General features: G+C 36.4%; 2 protein-coding genes across 2 annotated transcripts; both read right to left on the minus strand.

Annotated features, from left to right (window-relative positions):
* Positions 1–3,114: 3,114 nt before the first annotated feature.
* LOC101315408 lies at positions 3,115–9,522 on the minus strand. Its single transcript, XM_004292204.1, has 14 exons — positions 9,443–9,522; positions 8,330–8,488; positions 8,059–8,175; positions 7,884–7,968; positions 7,320–7,428; positions 7,151–7,218; positions 6,933–7,052; positions 5,893–6,854; positions 5,454–5,654; positions 5,295–5,355; positions 5,101–5,214; positions 4,506–4,619; positions 4,272–4,396; positions 3,115–3,540 (listed from the first exon to the last, which is right to left on the minus strand). Exons 1-13 carry the CDS (start codon positions 9,520–9,522, stop codon positions 4,313–4,315), a joined length of 2,274 nt encoding a protein of 757 aa, XP_004292252.1. The 3' UTR covers positions 3,115–3,540; positions 4,272–4,312.
* Positions 9,523–10,784: 1,262 nt separating this feature from the next.
* LOC101290928 (WD repeat-containing protein 26-like) lies at positions 10,785–14,133 on the minus strand. Its single transcript, XM_004292205.1, has 4 exons — positions 12,775–14,133; positions 12,542–12,643; positions 11,099–11,734; positions 10,785–10,970 (listed from the first exon to the last, which is right to left on the minus strand). The coding sequence occupies exons 1-4, from the start codon at positions 13,423–13,425 to the stop codon at positions 10,785–10,787; spliced, it is 1,575 nt and encodes a 524-aa protein (XP_004292253.1). The 5' UTR covers positions 13,426–14,133.
* Positions 14,134–17,123: the final 2,990 nt, after the last annotated feature.

Raw genomic sequence — 17,123 nt, forward strand, 5'->3', positions numbered from 1 at the left:
AGAGGCAACGATTTCTGCCACTTTCTTCTCTCTTTTTTCCAGTTACATCTCTATTACTATAAAGCGAGAGGTTTAGAAATTCACCAAATTATGTTCTACCAAAATTATTTTTATTGTGTTTAGTTGAAACAATCAAGTTGAAAGACTAGAACAGGGACAAGTGTGACCCGTGGATCATCATTGTACCGATACTGTCCCAACTTAACCACTTTTAAAGTGTTGGGTTTTAATCACAAAAGGCCTCAGTACAATTAAGTGTGATCTATCCACTTATAAGTTGTATTTTATTTATCCCTTTTCTGATGTGGGATCTTTCCTCTCCAACACTCCCCCTCACGTGCAACCTAACTTTTTAGGTCTGCACGTGGAATTCATTCAGCCCAATTCCCACATCGGAAATTGGTAATGCTTCAGTCTAAGACCCATTGCAGGCACTTGGTATGGTATGGGCCATTCGGAATTTTTCCGATAGCAATTCGATGAACCTAATTCTGGGCTCATTATGCTAGGAGACTTTCTCCCGTTATGTTAGGAGACGTAATTGAAGAGGGACCCGCTCTGATACCAACTAAAACATGGACAAGTGTGGCCCGTGAATCATCATTGTACTGATACTGTCCCAACTTAACCACTTTTAAGGTGTTGGGTTTTAATCACAAAAGGCCTCGGTACAATTAAAGGGGGTGTATTATATTTGGATTTATGCAGACTTATTTTAATCAACTGACTTTTTGAAAAGTGTACAGACTCTTTGAAAAATGTACAGACTCTTTGAAAAGTTTCATAGACTTTCATTGATTTCTTAAAACCATCGATTTTTAATACAGACTTTCACTGATTTCTAAAATCTACAAATTTCATATGAATGACTTTTGTAGATTTCTCAATACTTATAGAGTTACATGAAAGAAAATAAAAATAAAGATACAATGACAAACACATAATAACACTGATTATAAGTTTAGTGCTCATCTATCTAATTTAGATGCATACAGTTGTAATATTTAATTGAAATACATAAACATAGGTAACGAAAAAGATTATATTAACTTAACAACACGCATACTTGTACGTAAACTAAAGACACATTTTCTAAAGTGGGACATTAGATATTCACAAGTTTAATTCATGTATGCAAATATAAAATATATGATCATGTGATTCTAATATCAAGAGTTAGTAGATAATATTTAAGTTATCGAGGGTACCAAACATTACAATTAAAAGACAACAAAATGTTAATTAACATTCAAAAAACATTGAAAAGAATAGGTAGAATAGAACATTGATAGCACAAAATATTATTAAAAAAAAAAAAAAAAAGATGATGTATCGTAGGATCAACCTATTCACATGTAAAGAGAAAGTCTGTCGTAGACTTTTCTTAAATCTTTGTCTATAGTGGGATGGAAAAATATTAGTAGTTGGTGTGTGTAATTTACACTACAAAGTCACAATATCCATAAGTTATTAATTCCATAAGTATGATGATATTTGTAATACATCTGATTTCTTTACTATTTTTAAAAAATCTTTGCTATAGTGGATGGAAAAATATTAGAGTTTGGTGTGTGTAATTTACACTACAAAGTCCACAATTATCCATAAGTTATTAATTCCATAAGTATGAATGATATTTTGAATACATCTGAATTTCTATTCATTTTAAAAAGTCTTAATTGAATACCCCTGAACTTTGGTGGAATTCATAATGATTTTTTAAAATCTAGTTGAATACACCCAGACTTTGATTAATTTTTAAAAGTCTGTATTGAATACATCTAGACTTTCAAATTCCATAGACTTCTTTAAAACTTCCACTAATTCCATATACAATACACCCCCCCCTAAGTGTGATCTATCCACTTATAAGTTGTATTTTATTTATCCCTTTTCTGATGTGGGATCTTTCCTCTCTAACAGAAAGGATAGTATAATAAAAAAATAAAAAGAAAATAAAAATAAAAATAGGAGTAAATAACCATGGAAAGGATGTGAGAAGTTGAGATTTATAACTACAATAAAAAACTCCCCATTACGCACGCACGTACTAACTTCACAAAAAGAGAAAATAGCTACAAATAAGAAAGAAAAAAAAAAAACAAAAACCTATTAACAACGTCTTCTACGCGTCAGTTTCACGGATATAAAGACTAGTACGGGTAAACCAAAGAGAAAGAAACCCAAATCTAGATACCACGTATCTAAGCGTATCTAAAATCCACATAGACATACTCCATATCGTATTCAAATCTGGATACACATCCGCGCGTACCGTACCCGATACGGGATAAGGATTCATTTTGTTTTATTAAAAAAGTGAATAACAAAGAAAAAGAAAATCAATTTGTCCTAATTGAAATTATAGTATTTTTGTGACACAGTAATATTCTCCTCATCAGCAAGACCATGGTCGTACTGCACATAAACCAAATATGATAATATTGATGGGAAAGGAATATATGTCACCATGGTCGTCATGGTTGCGTTTGGTTTGGCATTACTAGAGCTTTCTTGTTTTGGTGAAGGAGGAGGGAGAGTGGTACCGGTTGAAAGGACCCAAGATTCGTCGGGATAAAATTGCTTCCTGGGGCTCCGAATCCCTTCCCATCCCTCTTTTTTGTTTGCTTAGCTGGATGATGCTGTTTCTGCCAATTTTCTTTTGTTCTCACCCCATGACTCACCCAAAGTTCATACGTCTGCAGCTCACAGACGACCAAACTCCTCACGCGCCACCTTCTAACTGTTGCTCTGCTCACATTAATCCTAGAACGCTAAACAATTCTCTACCAAACTACCAGGTAGGTTAAAAGGTCGCATTTCTAGCCGAACGAACAACTGGAAGTTACATATTTGTTGATGAAATGTTCGACGACCTCAAGCAAATGGATTCTGGTTTTGAAAGACTCTTAGAATGGTGAACCAAACCAAATATGGCCATAAAACCCCTAGTAACAAAAAAAAACACAATTTCTAAGGTTGTTTTTCTTTCTTTTTGATGCAACAAAGAAAGACCGCAATTCGTAGGGAATCTGAAATTAATGATTTTGCATTACAGCTACAGGCATGCAAATACTTATGCTGAATGGGACGGCATATTCTGATTATTCTCCATAAAAATACAAAAAGAAAATGTCTATTGTTGTAATGCATACTATTTCAAATCAGCAGAAAAGCTTTCGAAAGATGTATTTCACAGGTTACGTGGAAAAAAAAGAAAGAAAAACGAACTGATTTCAAATGATCTGATGTGATCAAATACGTTTATTTTCTTTTTCTATTTCTATATAATCGAACATCGTTATTATATGTACATGAATCTACCTTGTCCCTTGCTATCACCCACACATGGTTTTCATAAACACAACCATTCATTTATATGGGAGCTGATCGCTTCACCTTTGATAGGGTAACCACCATCTTTCACAAGTTTCCGGATCCTCTTGACATCCTCCTGCTTTGCACTTCAGAATATGTGTTCTTGTAATGTGCAGAAGCTCTTTAAGAATGTGCATTCCGATATCTACATCGTTGTGGATCCTAAAAGCACCATATCAGTGATATCACCATAAGTTCCAACAAAAACAGAAACAGTAGCTGAACGCAGATGGAATTAATCTCAGAATAAGAGTTTATATTTACTGAGATTATATTTACACAAGTAAAAGTCTTGCAGAAGCTGAAAGAAGAGATGGTGGACTGTTATGAATGTAGCTTCTAGAATTTAAACAAACAGAGAGACATCAGGCTTATTGGCTGAAACACCCCTTAACTCTAATCATCGATTTTATCCAACTGTAACCCAATCCTGCCAATGTTTCATCAATTTAAAAACCCGCGTCCAATCTTATCGTTAAACATCCTCATGTGCCAAGGCCTGAAATTCTGATTTTTTCTGCATTCTTTGTATATTGAATGTAGATGAGTATTTAGTGATAGGAATATAACACAATTCTGTTAAATTAGAACAGTTGTAAGATTTGGAGAAGTTGGTATGATTAGGTGTATATTATAAGTTAGTCTGAACTTTGACATTTAGGGGAAACTTATGGGGAATTCTAGCCATTAAGATAAAAGATGAGCATGCAAGTATTAGACAGATAAAATCCATCTAATGTCTAACATTTGCATGCTTATCTCGATATTTCGTAAACATCATGGTTAAATTCACTTTCTTTACATTGGATAAATAAAGCTCTTCAACTGTAATGCGCAAAATACATACACCAAATTAAAACTTACTTCAAGATCAGACACCTTAGATAACTCACCAAGAAATATAAAACGGAAGAATGTGGCACAACCTTGCTCACTATACCAGGACAGCCATATTATCCTCTGTAAAGCAGTTTCCACCGTGAGCACTATCAAAGTGGAGGACTCTAAGCTTCCCTTCCTGTTATTTATAGCAAGTTAACATTGCAAAAGAGAACACCTTTTATAGAGGAACCAAGAAAGGACAGTGGACTAATAATTGCAAGATTTATGAGGAATCAAAAGCACACCTTGGTTCCATAAGCCAGACCACCACCAGCAAACGGATGAAAGCAAGCAACATTAACCTCATCATCTGCACTAGGAAGTACTCTCACAAGTTCCATATCTGAAACTCTGTAGATCTACAATAAATAAAGAAATTCATGAAAACTGAGTCTACAACAAATAAAACTCTGATAACAGTACTATATATACCCGCTAGGGTCTTGCTAACAGTACTCTTTTTTTATATTTCATCTCAAACTAAACTCAACAAGAATTACGAATTACAACCAACAACTCTGAGGTTTAGGAAGTTTCACGCATGATAACTGACAGTGCAACAATTTAAACTCTGTTAACAGTACTATATACCCACTAGGATCTTGCTGAACATAACCAGATCAAAGAAAAAAAGGCTGTGAAGTCCCTTTACCATGACCAATATGTGTAGTAAAGCTCCAAAAGGTATTAACTAATGTCCCTTTAAATAAAGCATGTGCCAACAAAGAACACTTTTATCTAAGACTTGTCAAAGAACAAACTACTGACTAAAATTAATGAGTAAAATAATTAGAATATAACCTCCGTAAGTCTTATAACAAGAAGGAACTACGGAAGTACCTCAAGAACAGTGTAAATAGGTACTGTTGATTCACCATCAATGACAATACTTTTAAGAAGAGAACCATGGCGTCGACCATAAGCAATTAATATATGCTCAGACGTGGGTGAGAACTGCAGGCACAACATTAAATACAGAGGCTCAACTCAAAATGAAATCTGCATAGAGGAGCCAAGATTGCTATCAAACTAACCTGAATCGAAGTCAAACAATGTGCAGCTCTGATAGCTCGGGAAGCAAGTGGTGAACCAAATCTGCATCAGAAAATGAGAAATACATAAACACAACATTAAATATCAATAACAGAATATAGATAAAATAAGAAATAGTTGTAAAATGACTAGATTTTTACGTTGCCTTCTCAAGTGAATATATGCGAAGCTCATAGATGACTTGATGTGCTGAGATTGGATGCCGGGTTGGGGATGTTGCAATTCTAGAATCTTGATGGACTACACTTTGCAGTCCAGGTTCAGCTTCCATATCAGGAAGCATGCATGCAACACAGGCAGCTAAGTATCTCCCACAAGGAGAGAAATGAGTGCCCATTTCGCTGCAAAGAAAAATGCAGCTTAAATAGCATAAACATCATGACGAGCTAAACAGAAACAATTCACAAAATGTATTCAATTAAAATTGTAAAAATAAAGGTATCGGTGACATGGGGCCACCAAAAACTGCAATCTACTCATTCAAGCCATTTGAGCGAAGAATGTCATGTCCACCACAATGCTGAATCTAAAACTACAAAAATAGGAGAATGAAATGAAATGTCATGTATCTCTACATACCTGCAAAGAACAGCATGGGGAATGGTTAAGCGGCATCGTTCAGCATTGAGTGGAGCAGAAGGATTTGTTATGTCATGCGACCATATTCTTAGTTTCACAGTGCATGGTAACTCTGCAGCTGCTGTAGCAGCCAGTGATGTAGTAATTTCAGAATGGATTCTGCTAACAATGGGCTGAGCTTCATTCCCATCATGCAGGGCGTTTAAGATAGCGGCACTATCCCCAGATTCCGGTACTGAGAAGCGAAATTGCAAACCAGCTCTTCCAGAAACCCCAGATAAGCTGGTGCTTCCTCGCATTGCTGAAGAAGGTGCCACAAGTGGTGCTAAATTAGAAGGAACATTATGTTGGGCTAAAGTGTCAAGCCCAGCACCATTAAGGGGAACCATTGCGGGAAAACTGGCTTGGCTCTGACCCGTTAACCATCCCTGGAGAAAAGGAAGCTCCCAAAATGCTGGATCTCTATAAGGAAACATATGACGAAGTTGCCGAGGTTCAGCAAATTGAAGAGGATTTGATACATTTTCAGGTAGTCTATCAATAGCATTATCTACATTGGTAGAGTTTTCATGCTGGCTTCTCCCTACAGACTGCATTTCATCAGTCTCCATTGCATCGTTGAGATGAGAAAAAGATGGAACTGATGGAAATGCCTCCATGGGAGAAACTGTGCTATCCCTCTGCTCTGTTGCATTTGCATCTGATTCAAACTGGCGTGAGGCAGATGCGACTTGCATGTTACTTGAACCAACATGCCCATCACCCTGCATTTCTGTTCTTGGACCATCTACAGACGGTGACACAAAGAAGAAAGGCAAAGACATTTGTGGCAGTTCAGCAGCCAAACTAAGGCGTTCACTAGAATGGACGTTTGCCAAGAAAACAGCAGGAGAAGGATATTGCAAGTATCCCGAAGATGTTGCTGGTGTCATCAAGGAATCTGAAGAGTCATGATCATTGACCTGCATATCAGTTTAATAATGTAACAAATATGATGAGTGATTCTGAATAATTAATTAAATACTGTCTGGAATATTCACCTCAGCAGTTAGAAGAAACGGAGCAGCTTGGGGGTGAAAATGCACTGCTCTAAGTGAACGCCATGTTTTCAATACAATGTCTGGAGAGGACTGCTGCTTTTTGTAGTTCCATATATACACCTGAAAGAGGAAATTGACATAAATAATAAATTTACAAGCTCATAACTCAGCATCAAGGCTGTAATATACTAAAGGTCCATAATAAAATGAACCATCACCTTGTGTCCTGATGCAACAACTAGGAGTTCCCCTGTCGCATGAAAGGCTATGGATGCAATAGGTCGATCTGGGATCAAAGCCAACAGACATAGAACTATTAATCCTCAATTAAGAGAAAAAAGAATAGGTGGCTACTAATGGAATGCAAGTTTTTGGGTTTGAAATTACAGAAATCACGTGATCCTATACACTCAGATGTGTTTAGATCCCATAGGCGAACTTCGTGATCCAAACCCCCACTAGCAATTATTTCTGGTCGTGAAGGGTGGAACCTCACCTGTAAGGATTACATAAGTTAATTCCACAAATTTTCTTAAGAATGATAATCATAATAAGTGTAGGGAACTTTTATTCATCAGAAACACGATGAGATTCTTATAAAGGAAAGTAGAACTCAGACTTCAGTTTCATCCCTAATTGCTTTCCTGATTTATCAAGTAAGCCTAAGCAGCTAGCATTTTACAGCTAACTGTTTAACAAGACTCTACTAACATTTTCGCCCTGTCGATTCTTATGCCGTAGGTTCAATAACTGTGATAACACTATTTACTTTGTATCTGAATTTTTAGAAAAGTTCCTTCTAAGTCTTTCTTTTTATAATTACTGTAGAGAGAATAAATAACTTTTCACTATGGTCCTCATTGAACAGGTTGCAAAGAGTATTGTTCCGTAAGGCATATAGCATAAGGCATCAACAATAAATGAGTGTGCAGCTGTATAAGCTAAGCTTACCACCCACGGTGTCCTCCTATGGCCACTCAGAACTTTCAAGCACCTTCCAGTTTGGCAATCAATTATCTTTACAGTGTGATCACCACTGCAAGAGTCAAAAGATTGAAAATAGAGTTTTTAAACATAAGCTGGTGTTCAAAATTTCAAGTTGAGATAAATGAATTAGGTTACTTACTGTGTAGAAGCAACCGTTCTTCCATCGGGACTAAATGCTGCAGCAATGGTTGACCTCGGAGGAGGCACTAAATCACAGTACCTCGCTGACAAATGTTGTAGTGACTCTGCTTCAACCCTGAATGATCAGAATGTATATTCAAGAGATACATAGCATCATTGATAACCTTTATGGAACATACATAACATCTCTCTCATAAAGCTCCTACCCTCTTAAAACATATAAGTTATATCTCATGAATACAGTTAACATAAAAAAGATCTCATGGTACCATGAAAGAAGGCCACGTTTAGCATCTATTGTTGCTTGCCACTCAGGGCCAGTGGAAGAGGAACCAGCTTTCACTTTAGGAGTTTCTCCCCACCGTCTTCTAGGCAAGCGTTTTGCTCGAGGAGAAATTTCTCTCCCTACTATCAAGCTGACCACATTTCTGCCACAAACATATTGAGAAGTTCACTCAACAATAACATTCTAAGATTACATATGGGTAAGCTTTTAAATCAAAAATCTGAATTTTGAGATTTAGAGTAATTTGTTTGATTAGAACTTAAATTTTAATTCCTACTATTTATAAATATCAACATAGAAATTTACAATCAGTGAACTAATATGTTTCAATAATAAATAAAAAACAACTTCTTCTCTTTTCTACGATTTTAGCCTGCTAATATTAAAATAAGACAGATTGTGCACATAAGCGCATTTGACTAGAAAGCAAGAAAGATGGGCAGATCCACCCAATCAACGGCTGAATCGTATGTTTTCTTCTCTTTTCATGATAGAAGGGATCAAATATCCGTGCATATATATAGATCTCAACAAATCACATTACACTTCATTTTGAGTTAAGAGTCCAAATGCAAACTTTGTCCCAAAACCTACATGCAGTCCAATGGATCTCTTAAGATTGACTTCTCTGTATATGATCCTGAACATCGAACTGTTGTGCACACTTGAGGCAATCTCATCAAACACACATTTCAAACAAATCAACAGAATTGAAGATGACGCCGAACTCAAAGGCTAGAAACATGAAATTCATCGCAAATGATTTCCGAAATTCCAAACTTAAACCACTATAGCGCTCAATAAATTGAATCTTTCTTAGCTACGCAACTCAGATTCGACAATGCCTTAAAACAAAGCTTCATCTACAGGAGGCAAGTCATGCAACCAACACCAATTATACAAAATATCATACACAGATTATCTGTATACAAAAACAAAACAAAATTTCAAGCTGCGGAAGCATCAATCTGAGCTCACAGATTCCGGAACCGAACACATTTCAGCCAATTCCGAAATGAGAAATGCGCATAGATCGAATTAAGAAACTCACACAAAAAATCGATGCGTAAAGAGACAGAGAATTGCGAACTCTGACCTGCAGTGATGCTTTTCGGCCGGCGACGTGGACTGATCGGACGGCGGTGAAGCTCCGGTCATCATAAGATCGGACTTCATAGGAGTAGGATTGAGAGAGAGAGAGAGAGCGACCTGTGTGGATAAAATCAACCGTGGACTCAATTTCTCCGGTGTTGAATTAACCGTGAAATCTGAATCCAAGGGAAAAATGGAGGCTCTGGCTCTCTGTGTGGAAGAATAAGAATAAGAAGAGCGAACAGGGGTCTCTGTTTCTTTTCTCTCTTTTCCTATATTGGTGTTTCGTATATTTACTAAACTGCCCCTCTGCTCTCTTTTACTTTTATAATTTGTACCGTCCATCTGGAGATTAAGACGGTGTCTGTTATGACACGTCGGGCATGCAATTCTTTAACAATTTTGAAGATTAGTTTTTGATAACCCCATCTTGATTTTATCAGACAAAACATGGAGGCTATTAACAACAGTATGTTGAATTTGCTATTTTTTTTATATTAGGTAAATAACTCAACTATTTTGTGAGTCAAACTCACAACCTCCTATTTATTAAGGGGAAACTATATCGTTAGACCAAATGATACTTGACTGTTGGATTATCATTTTAATTTTTTTTTTTATCGGAATGATTATCATTTTATTTTGGTGTCATTTCTCATATATTATTTTTTAGAATTTTAATTTATGCATTTGTTAACATTTTGAATGAGAGATACTATCGGCTTAATAAATCTTCCGAGAGGCAAATTTTGTTATGGACCGGTTAACTCTATTTCACATTTTCACACATAATAAACTTCAACTATCTGTTTGGTTTCGCTGTTTTGACGCGGTTTGCATCAGCTATGATTTGTTGTTGTTTGATTTTGTTGTTGTATTTTGGTTGTCTGAAAATAAAATGTAAGTTGCATTTTTGGTACAAAGGGTCTTTTGATGAATACATTTTACGTTAAATTTTGCAATTTCACAGCTATATGCAATTTTGGTAAATGTTGATTTTAAATCACAGCCTAACCTGGACCAAAATGCAATTGTAGAGTTCATCTCTTACCCTCCCATTTCTTGGATGAAAAGAACGTTGCAAATCTGAAGCAAAGCTCACATATTATTGTGAATAACATAACACATTAACATGAAAGGGCAAAGTACTGAGATCCAGGTTACTTCCAATAGTGTGTATGTTGACTAGCAAATGCGACGCTACAGTCAAAAAAGGTAAGGATATAAACCAGGAATTCTATACCAAAATTTTCAAAAAAAAAATTTACAAATTCAGTAATGAATAGGAATCTGAAAAGAATAAAAGCTATATATACACAGGTTCTGAAACTGGAGATGTGACCAGTTCAACTCAGTTTCTTGGGTTGAGTCCTTTTAGATCGACTAGATCCCCATATACGAATAGTTTGATCATCACTAGCCGATGCCAGCATTTGAGGTCTCCTAAGATTCCAACTCACAGAGTTCACAGTCATTGTATGCCCACACAGAACCTCAATTGGCCTAGAGTTTCGCCGATTCCAAATGTAGACCTATAGCAGATGGTAATTTTTGAATTTGTGAGAACCCATTCAGTGCACTGTACAAGAATGATTGGTATACATAGGGAATGTATAGAAAAAATCCAGAAAAATAACAAATCTGGGGAAGCAAAGTATACCTGTGTGTTCTCACTCCCGCTGGCAATAAATGTACTATTCGCTCCACCAAAGCAGGAGCGTATCACGTACTTGCTCTGCATATGACCCATATACTTTAGTGGCTTCTCCATTTTCCCAGCAACATCCCACATATGGATCTCCTGGCTATTGAGGTTGACGATAAAGAACTCACTATCTCTAGAAATTGAGAGGGACGTGATAGCATGGTCTTCGGAGATAACTCGCTCAGCATTTGTTCCCACATTAAAAATCCGAATTTCTTTTTCAGAGAAAATGCTGATAAGATTTTCCCCATCTGGTGTCACAGCAAGATCTACAATCTTGGGCATCCTCATGCCTCTCCATGCTTTTAACTCGTTGCCGTCACAATCCCACATGTAGATACCTTTTTCAGGGTCGACACTGCCACACACAAGTCGCTTTGAGTCGGGAAACCAAGCACATGAGCTGACAATGAAGCCACGATCTCCAAATGTATGCTTGCATGTACCTGTTTCCACGTCCCATAGCTTGAGGACTTCACCATTTCCACATGTAAGCAACTTTGAGTCATCAGGGCTCCATGCCACAAAGGATACTGGATTAAGGTGGCTCTGCAGGGTATGTCTTAATATCAGGCTGCCATCTTCTAGCACCTGGTACCGAAAGGTAGAATTAATGTCAGAGACCCTAGCAACATAGCATCTTCCCCAACTTGGACAGTGTGATTAGATTCCACAAATTACTTTTTACTAATTAAGGTGAACTCCAACAGTATCTGATTTTTTTTTTTTTTTGTCCAAAACTTTTTGAGCATTCAACTTATACAGCTTATATTGAATAAAGATAAATTAAATAATAAAATTTTAAAAAATAAAAACACATTAGGATCCTATGTAGCATATATATCCAGTTTGCACTGAACATAAGTTAACACTTAACAATAGCATAATGTCTAGCAACTGTATAATTTTGTTTCTACATTAACAAGTTTCTTTACCGTTACAGACAGCTCGTTTGATGATTTGATCATGCATATGTCCATATGGCACTATATACAATTTTGATGGACGTTAAGATAGGAATAGATTCCTTTTGATGCATCTCGCCCGCCTAAAAGGACAAAAATTTATTTCCTCACACATTTGGTGGATTCTGGAAGCATAAATTGATAATCAATTCAAAGATTTGGTTAACGTATTTTCTTAATGTGCAAACAGTTCAGCCGACAATTATTTTCTTTATTTGTTTTGAGAGTTCAAGATTTTTCTCTAGCAATTTCTAGAACATTAACTGTAACACGATCTTATTCCTGCGAAGTGCAGACTAGAATTCCTCTGAATAAGTACACTATCTGCCTATATAGGTGAACTTAACATTCAAATTAAAGTTTAGCATGAAAGCAACATTAAAAAACTCAAACAAACTTCTAATGCAAATCACATCATACAATACAATGGTACCTTCCATATGATGGCTGTGCAATCACTTGATGATGAAGCTAAGTACTCCCCGTTATGAGAGAATTGTACAAACCAGACTTCGTTCTTATGTTCAGTCAAAATCTGCAGCAGTGACAAACAAGTGTTCATTTGTAACTCAAGCATCCAGTAAATGAACATGATAAAGCAAAAGGAGAAAGAAAAAAATCTAGTAGTATTTTTTTCAAGACAGAAGCTCAGCCAGCAAATCACACCTGTACAGTCTCAGTAGGAATCTGATCCCTACTGCACAAATGGTCCTCATATAGTGAAACAGCACCCGATAAATTATGATACATACATGAATCAATCTGGGTCAAAACAGCAGTTTCAACCAGATGTTCCAACCTTCGCCCAGGTATTGTAATTGGTGGAGGAAGCAAATTTTCCAATTCTTGCAACAGCTTTCTTCGCAATTCACAGACCTCATTGTTGTCTGTCTTACTCTGCTCCATATCCTTCGAGAAAAGGATACTGTGAGCAAGGCTGTGAATCTTTTCTCTGCCCACCTGTAATGATGGAACCTCTCTCCGCAAAATTTCTAAAGCCAACTTGTCATCCCCACACTTCGAATATTCCAGCAGTGACTGTTTCAATACTAGAAACAAAGCAGTAGCTCTTGTTTCTTCAGTCAACTCCTTAATGTCATTAAGCATATCAATACAACCATTCCAATTTCCACTCAATATCTTTGATTCCAGCGTTCGAAAATAATCAGACTGGCAAGCAATGCCAGACTCCAACTCCAAGCATGAAGCAGACTTCCCACATCCAATCGAATACAGGCACTGAATTATTACTCTTACAAACTCATGCTTCTTTATTAGGCCTTTTGACCCGAGCCTACACGAACCCTCCATGGACATCCAAGTTTGGCTTATCCAGCTAAAATCCACCCTTCTATACTCAAGTAGTGCAATTTCTTCCACTAGCCATTACAACCCAATTACAAAACAAATACTCTACCACTTTTAGAATATCTGGTCCAACTAAAATCTTATTAAAATTACTAAAAGAACAACTACAGCTCTGCACCGAAGCCAAAATTTCCAAGAACCCTAAACCTGATAATCTCTATTCAATCACAAAAAGCATTCCAAAACTGAGCAAACTTCCAACAAAAACATACCAAAACAACAGAAGCTCCAAATTCACAACGCCCAAAAATCCTTCTGTGCAGTGAAGCTACCATGCAAACACATAGCCTCAGAATAAATACAAACCAATAGTATCCCAGAATTGTAAGTAACGCACCTTCAACCTCTCAATAATCAAAACCTCAATATTCGATTGAAACCGAGGCTGTGAAAAGTAGGGTGTGAAGATTTATAACAACACCCAAATGAGCATATAATTCAAGACTCAAACTTTACCGCCAGAGATGAATATTGGAATGGAATTAAACGAACCCAGAAGAGCTTGGAGTTCGAAAACGAAGAAAACAGAGAGAAAGGGGTCTGTGGTAAAGAAGAAGAAAAATAAAAAAACAGAGGATTTGAGCGGTTAGAATTGATGGGAATTAGTGTGATGAGAGAAGAGAGAACTCAGAGAAGTGGGAGTAAGTAACAGTTAATCAGATGTTTAGAAATCCCGGGAAAGAAGGAAGAAGAGGGGCTCTTAACCGAGGAAGCAAGATCTAATCAGCACACGTCGTCGTTTTGGTGATGTGAAAACAGAGGATTCAGTTTTTTTTCTTTTTTTTTCCTTTTTTCTTTTTATATTAGCCCGCAGCCAATTTTGGAAACAACAACTATGACGACGTCGTTTTAGTGTTGAAAAGTCAAATAGAGAACATCCATCAAAATTGCTAAACAGAAAATTTACAGAAAAATTTGAAAAGTCAAATACGTCGTTTTGTCCGGAACTTCTTGCATGCACGACGTGTATTTACACGATGTAATTTTAACCGTTTATAACAATTTATATATTCAACCACCATGTTTCTATATGTTTCTGTATTATCTTCACATACATACCACCATGTATGTATGTGAAGATACACGTCGTGCACTGAAGATGTTTTCCGTTTTGTCTCAATAATCTCACAAAACATCTAAGAAAGAAAGTCCAGGCTTTTGCGATTGACCTGATTGGGGTTTGGGAACAAATTGTCATTGAGGAAACAATGAATAAAGACGATGTGAAAAGAACGGCGGGTTTGAAATGAAGGATTCTCTAAAGCGTAGCACTTTAAAATTTGAAACCCAATAGTCTCATGCCTGAGTATGTTCAGAAATCAGATGTTGTGAAGGTGGAGAAGGTCCCCAGTTAGGCGAAACAATGTGACGTTGATTGTGATGTTGAACCAAGATCATAGAAATCTGAAAAAGAAATAATGACATAATGTAAGGCTGAAATGGTCACCGGAGAGTCTATACCAAAATCTAATGATGAAGCGAGGGACAGAGTAAGAGGAATGTTGCATGAGGCTTTACTATGTTCTAGTCTACGTATAATCGTGTTTGTTGGAAGTCATCAGGTTTACGTACATAATAGGCTTTCTAGTCAAACAAAGTTCCTACAATGCTAGATGAGTCATGAGCGTTGGAAGGGTTATGAGTGCCTCCTAGGATGCTTGGTCTTACGAGATATACAGTTTGGCCTCCTAGGTTTATGCAGGGCCCTTCCAATGAGGGATCCCTTTTTTTGACATATATGAGGGATGGGGGATTACACCAACTTTTTGATCACAAAATCACATCTCCACCGTTCAATATGTAGTTCTATATGAGTAGATCACTTCTGCAAATTTTCAGAAATTTTGGTGATCGTTAAGGCATTCAAAACTACGATTTTTAATTATAAGCATGAACGGTTCAGGTCTGGCAGATTTGGTTCGTTCATTGATTTAATCTTGTTCGACATCTTAACGATCACCAAATTGGCTGAAAAATTTGCAGAATTGATCTATATATAAGGACCAACAAACTGAACGGTAGAGATTCAAAAATATAATCGAAAAGTTGGTGTAATCTCCCATCCCTCATATATGTCAAAAAAAGGGATCTCTCATTGGAAGGGCCCTGTAGGTTTATGTACGTAATATATTCGATAAGTATTCTTATGATTATATCATCAAAAAGTTAAGAGATATATAGTTGTCCAACACAAATTAAAGGGTTAAATATTGAATAGTCCATGTGGCTAATTGGCTTGAAGTCAACATTTCATAAATCCTTATAGTTTCAATTTAATCTGAATGGTCCTTAAAGTCACGATTTTTCTTCCAAATGGTCATTTCGTTAATTTTATTCGTTAAAATGCTGACGTTTCGTTAGAATGCTGACGTGGCCGTCAAAAGCGGCTTTTGACGGCCACGTCAGCATTCTAACAAATAAAATTAACGGAATGACCATTTGGAAGGAGTCGTGACTTTAAGGAACATTCAGATTAAAATGAAACCACAAAGACCAAACATATGTCAACTTCAAACTATAAGAACTAAACAAATTTCAATTCGAAATTAAATATTGAACATAAGTGTCACTATAAGTTACATGACTAGCTATACGTGTGATAAAAAAATAAAAAAATTAAAAGGGAAAGTTACAAGTAAAATAATGATTATACTCAAAGGACTAACTATACGTGTGATAAAATAGAAGAAGAGGAAAGTTACAAGTAAAATAATGCATTTTAAACTCTAGTTATGATATATGTTCAGTCTTACGAGACGTATAATAAGATGACGATCAATATTACTGTTTAGAATTTAGTCTTTAGCTACTTGATAGTTTTGGTATAGTTGACATCGCTCATGTGTAATTACCTTTGAGACGTTGGGTATTTATCAAAATCATCTCTAACGGTCTCCTTATAAATATCTCCATCAAGTGAACATAAAGAGAAAAAAAAACTTCGTAGTATAACTATTATCTTGGAGTGGTAAGGTTATCAAAAATTAGTCAAAACTTTAACGTTTGATTGAAATTGCTATTATGTTGAAGTTGCTTGTATTTTAGACAAAGATACATGACCGTCTAAAAGCTGAAAAATTTTACATAAATTTAACAAGTTTGAAAACCATCAAAATTGTCCATTATCAATCCTATATCTATATGTATTTCATATATCTATATATGCTTGTTTCTATATCTATATGTATTTCATACACATATAGAAATAAAGTAAATTTCCTTCTATTTTGAATTTGATTTCAAATTGTATGGTTAGATTACAAGAAACTTCCAAACAAGATGAGATGTAATAGTTAAAAACCCCATTGACCACAATGGTTTTCCATATTAAACTTTCTTTTTTAAATTCTCTCCCGAATCTAAAACCATAAAACGCCATTCAAAAATTAACGTGTAGCACAACAGAAAAACGGTTCCCCAGTTTCCCACTCCCGGATACGAAACGGCCGCGAACCTGGGCGTTTCGGCGGGGCCCCCTCCTCCCCCACCACACTCGCTCTCGCTTAGCGCGTGGATCAGACCGCCCCCTTACCCAAAAGAAAGAAAAACCCAGTCTTTGCTGGAGCTAACACTCTCACACTCACAGACAGCAGCAATAAAGTCCCTCACCTCTCTCTCTCTCTCTCTCTCTCTCTCTCTCTCCTCTC

This window comes from Fragaria vesca, linkage group LG2, assembly GCF_000184155.1.
Source record: "Fragaria vesca subsp. vesca linkage group LG2, FraVesHawaii_1.0, whole genome shotgun sequence".
NCBI lineage: Eukaryota > Viridiplantae > Streptophyta > Magnoliopsida > Rosales > Rosaceae > Fragaria > Fragaria vesca.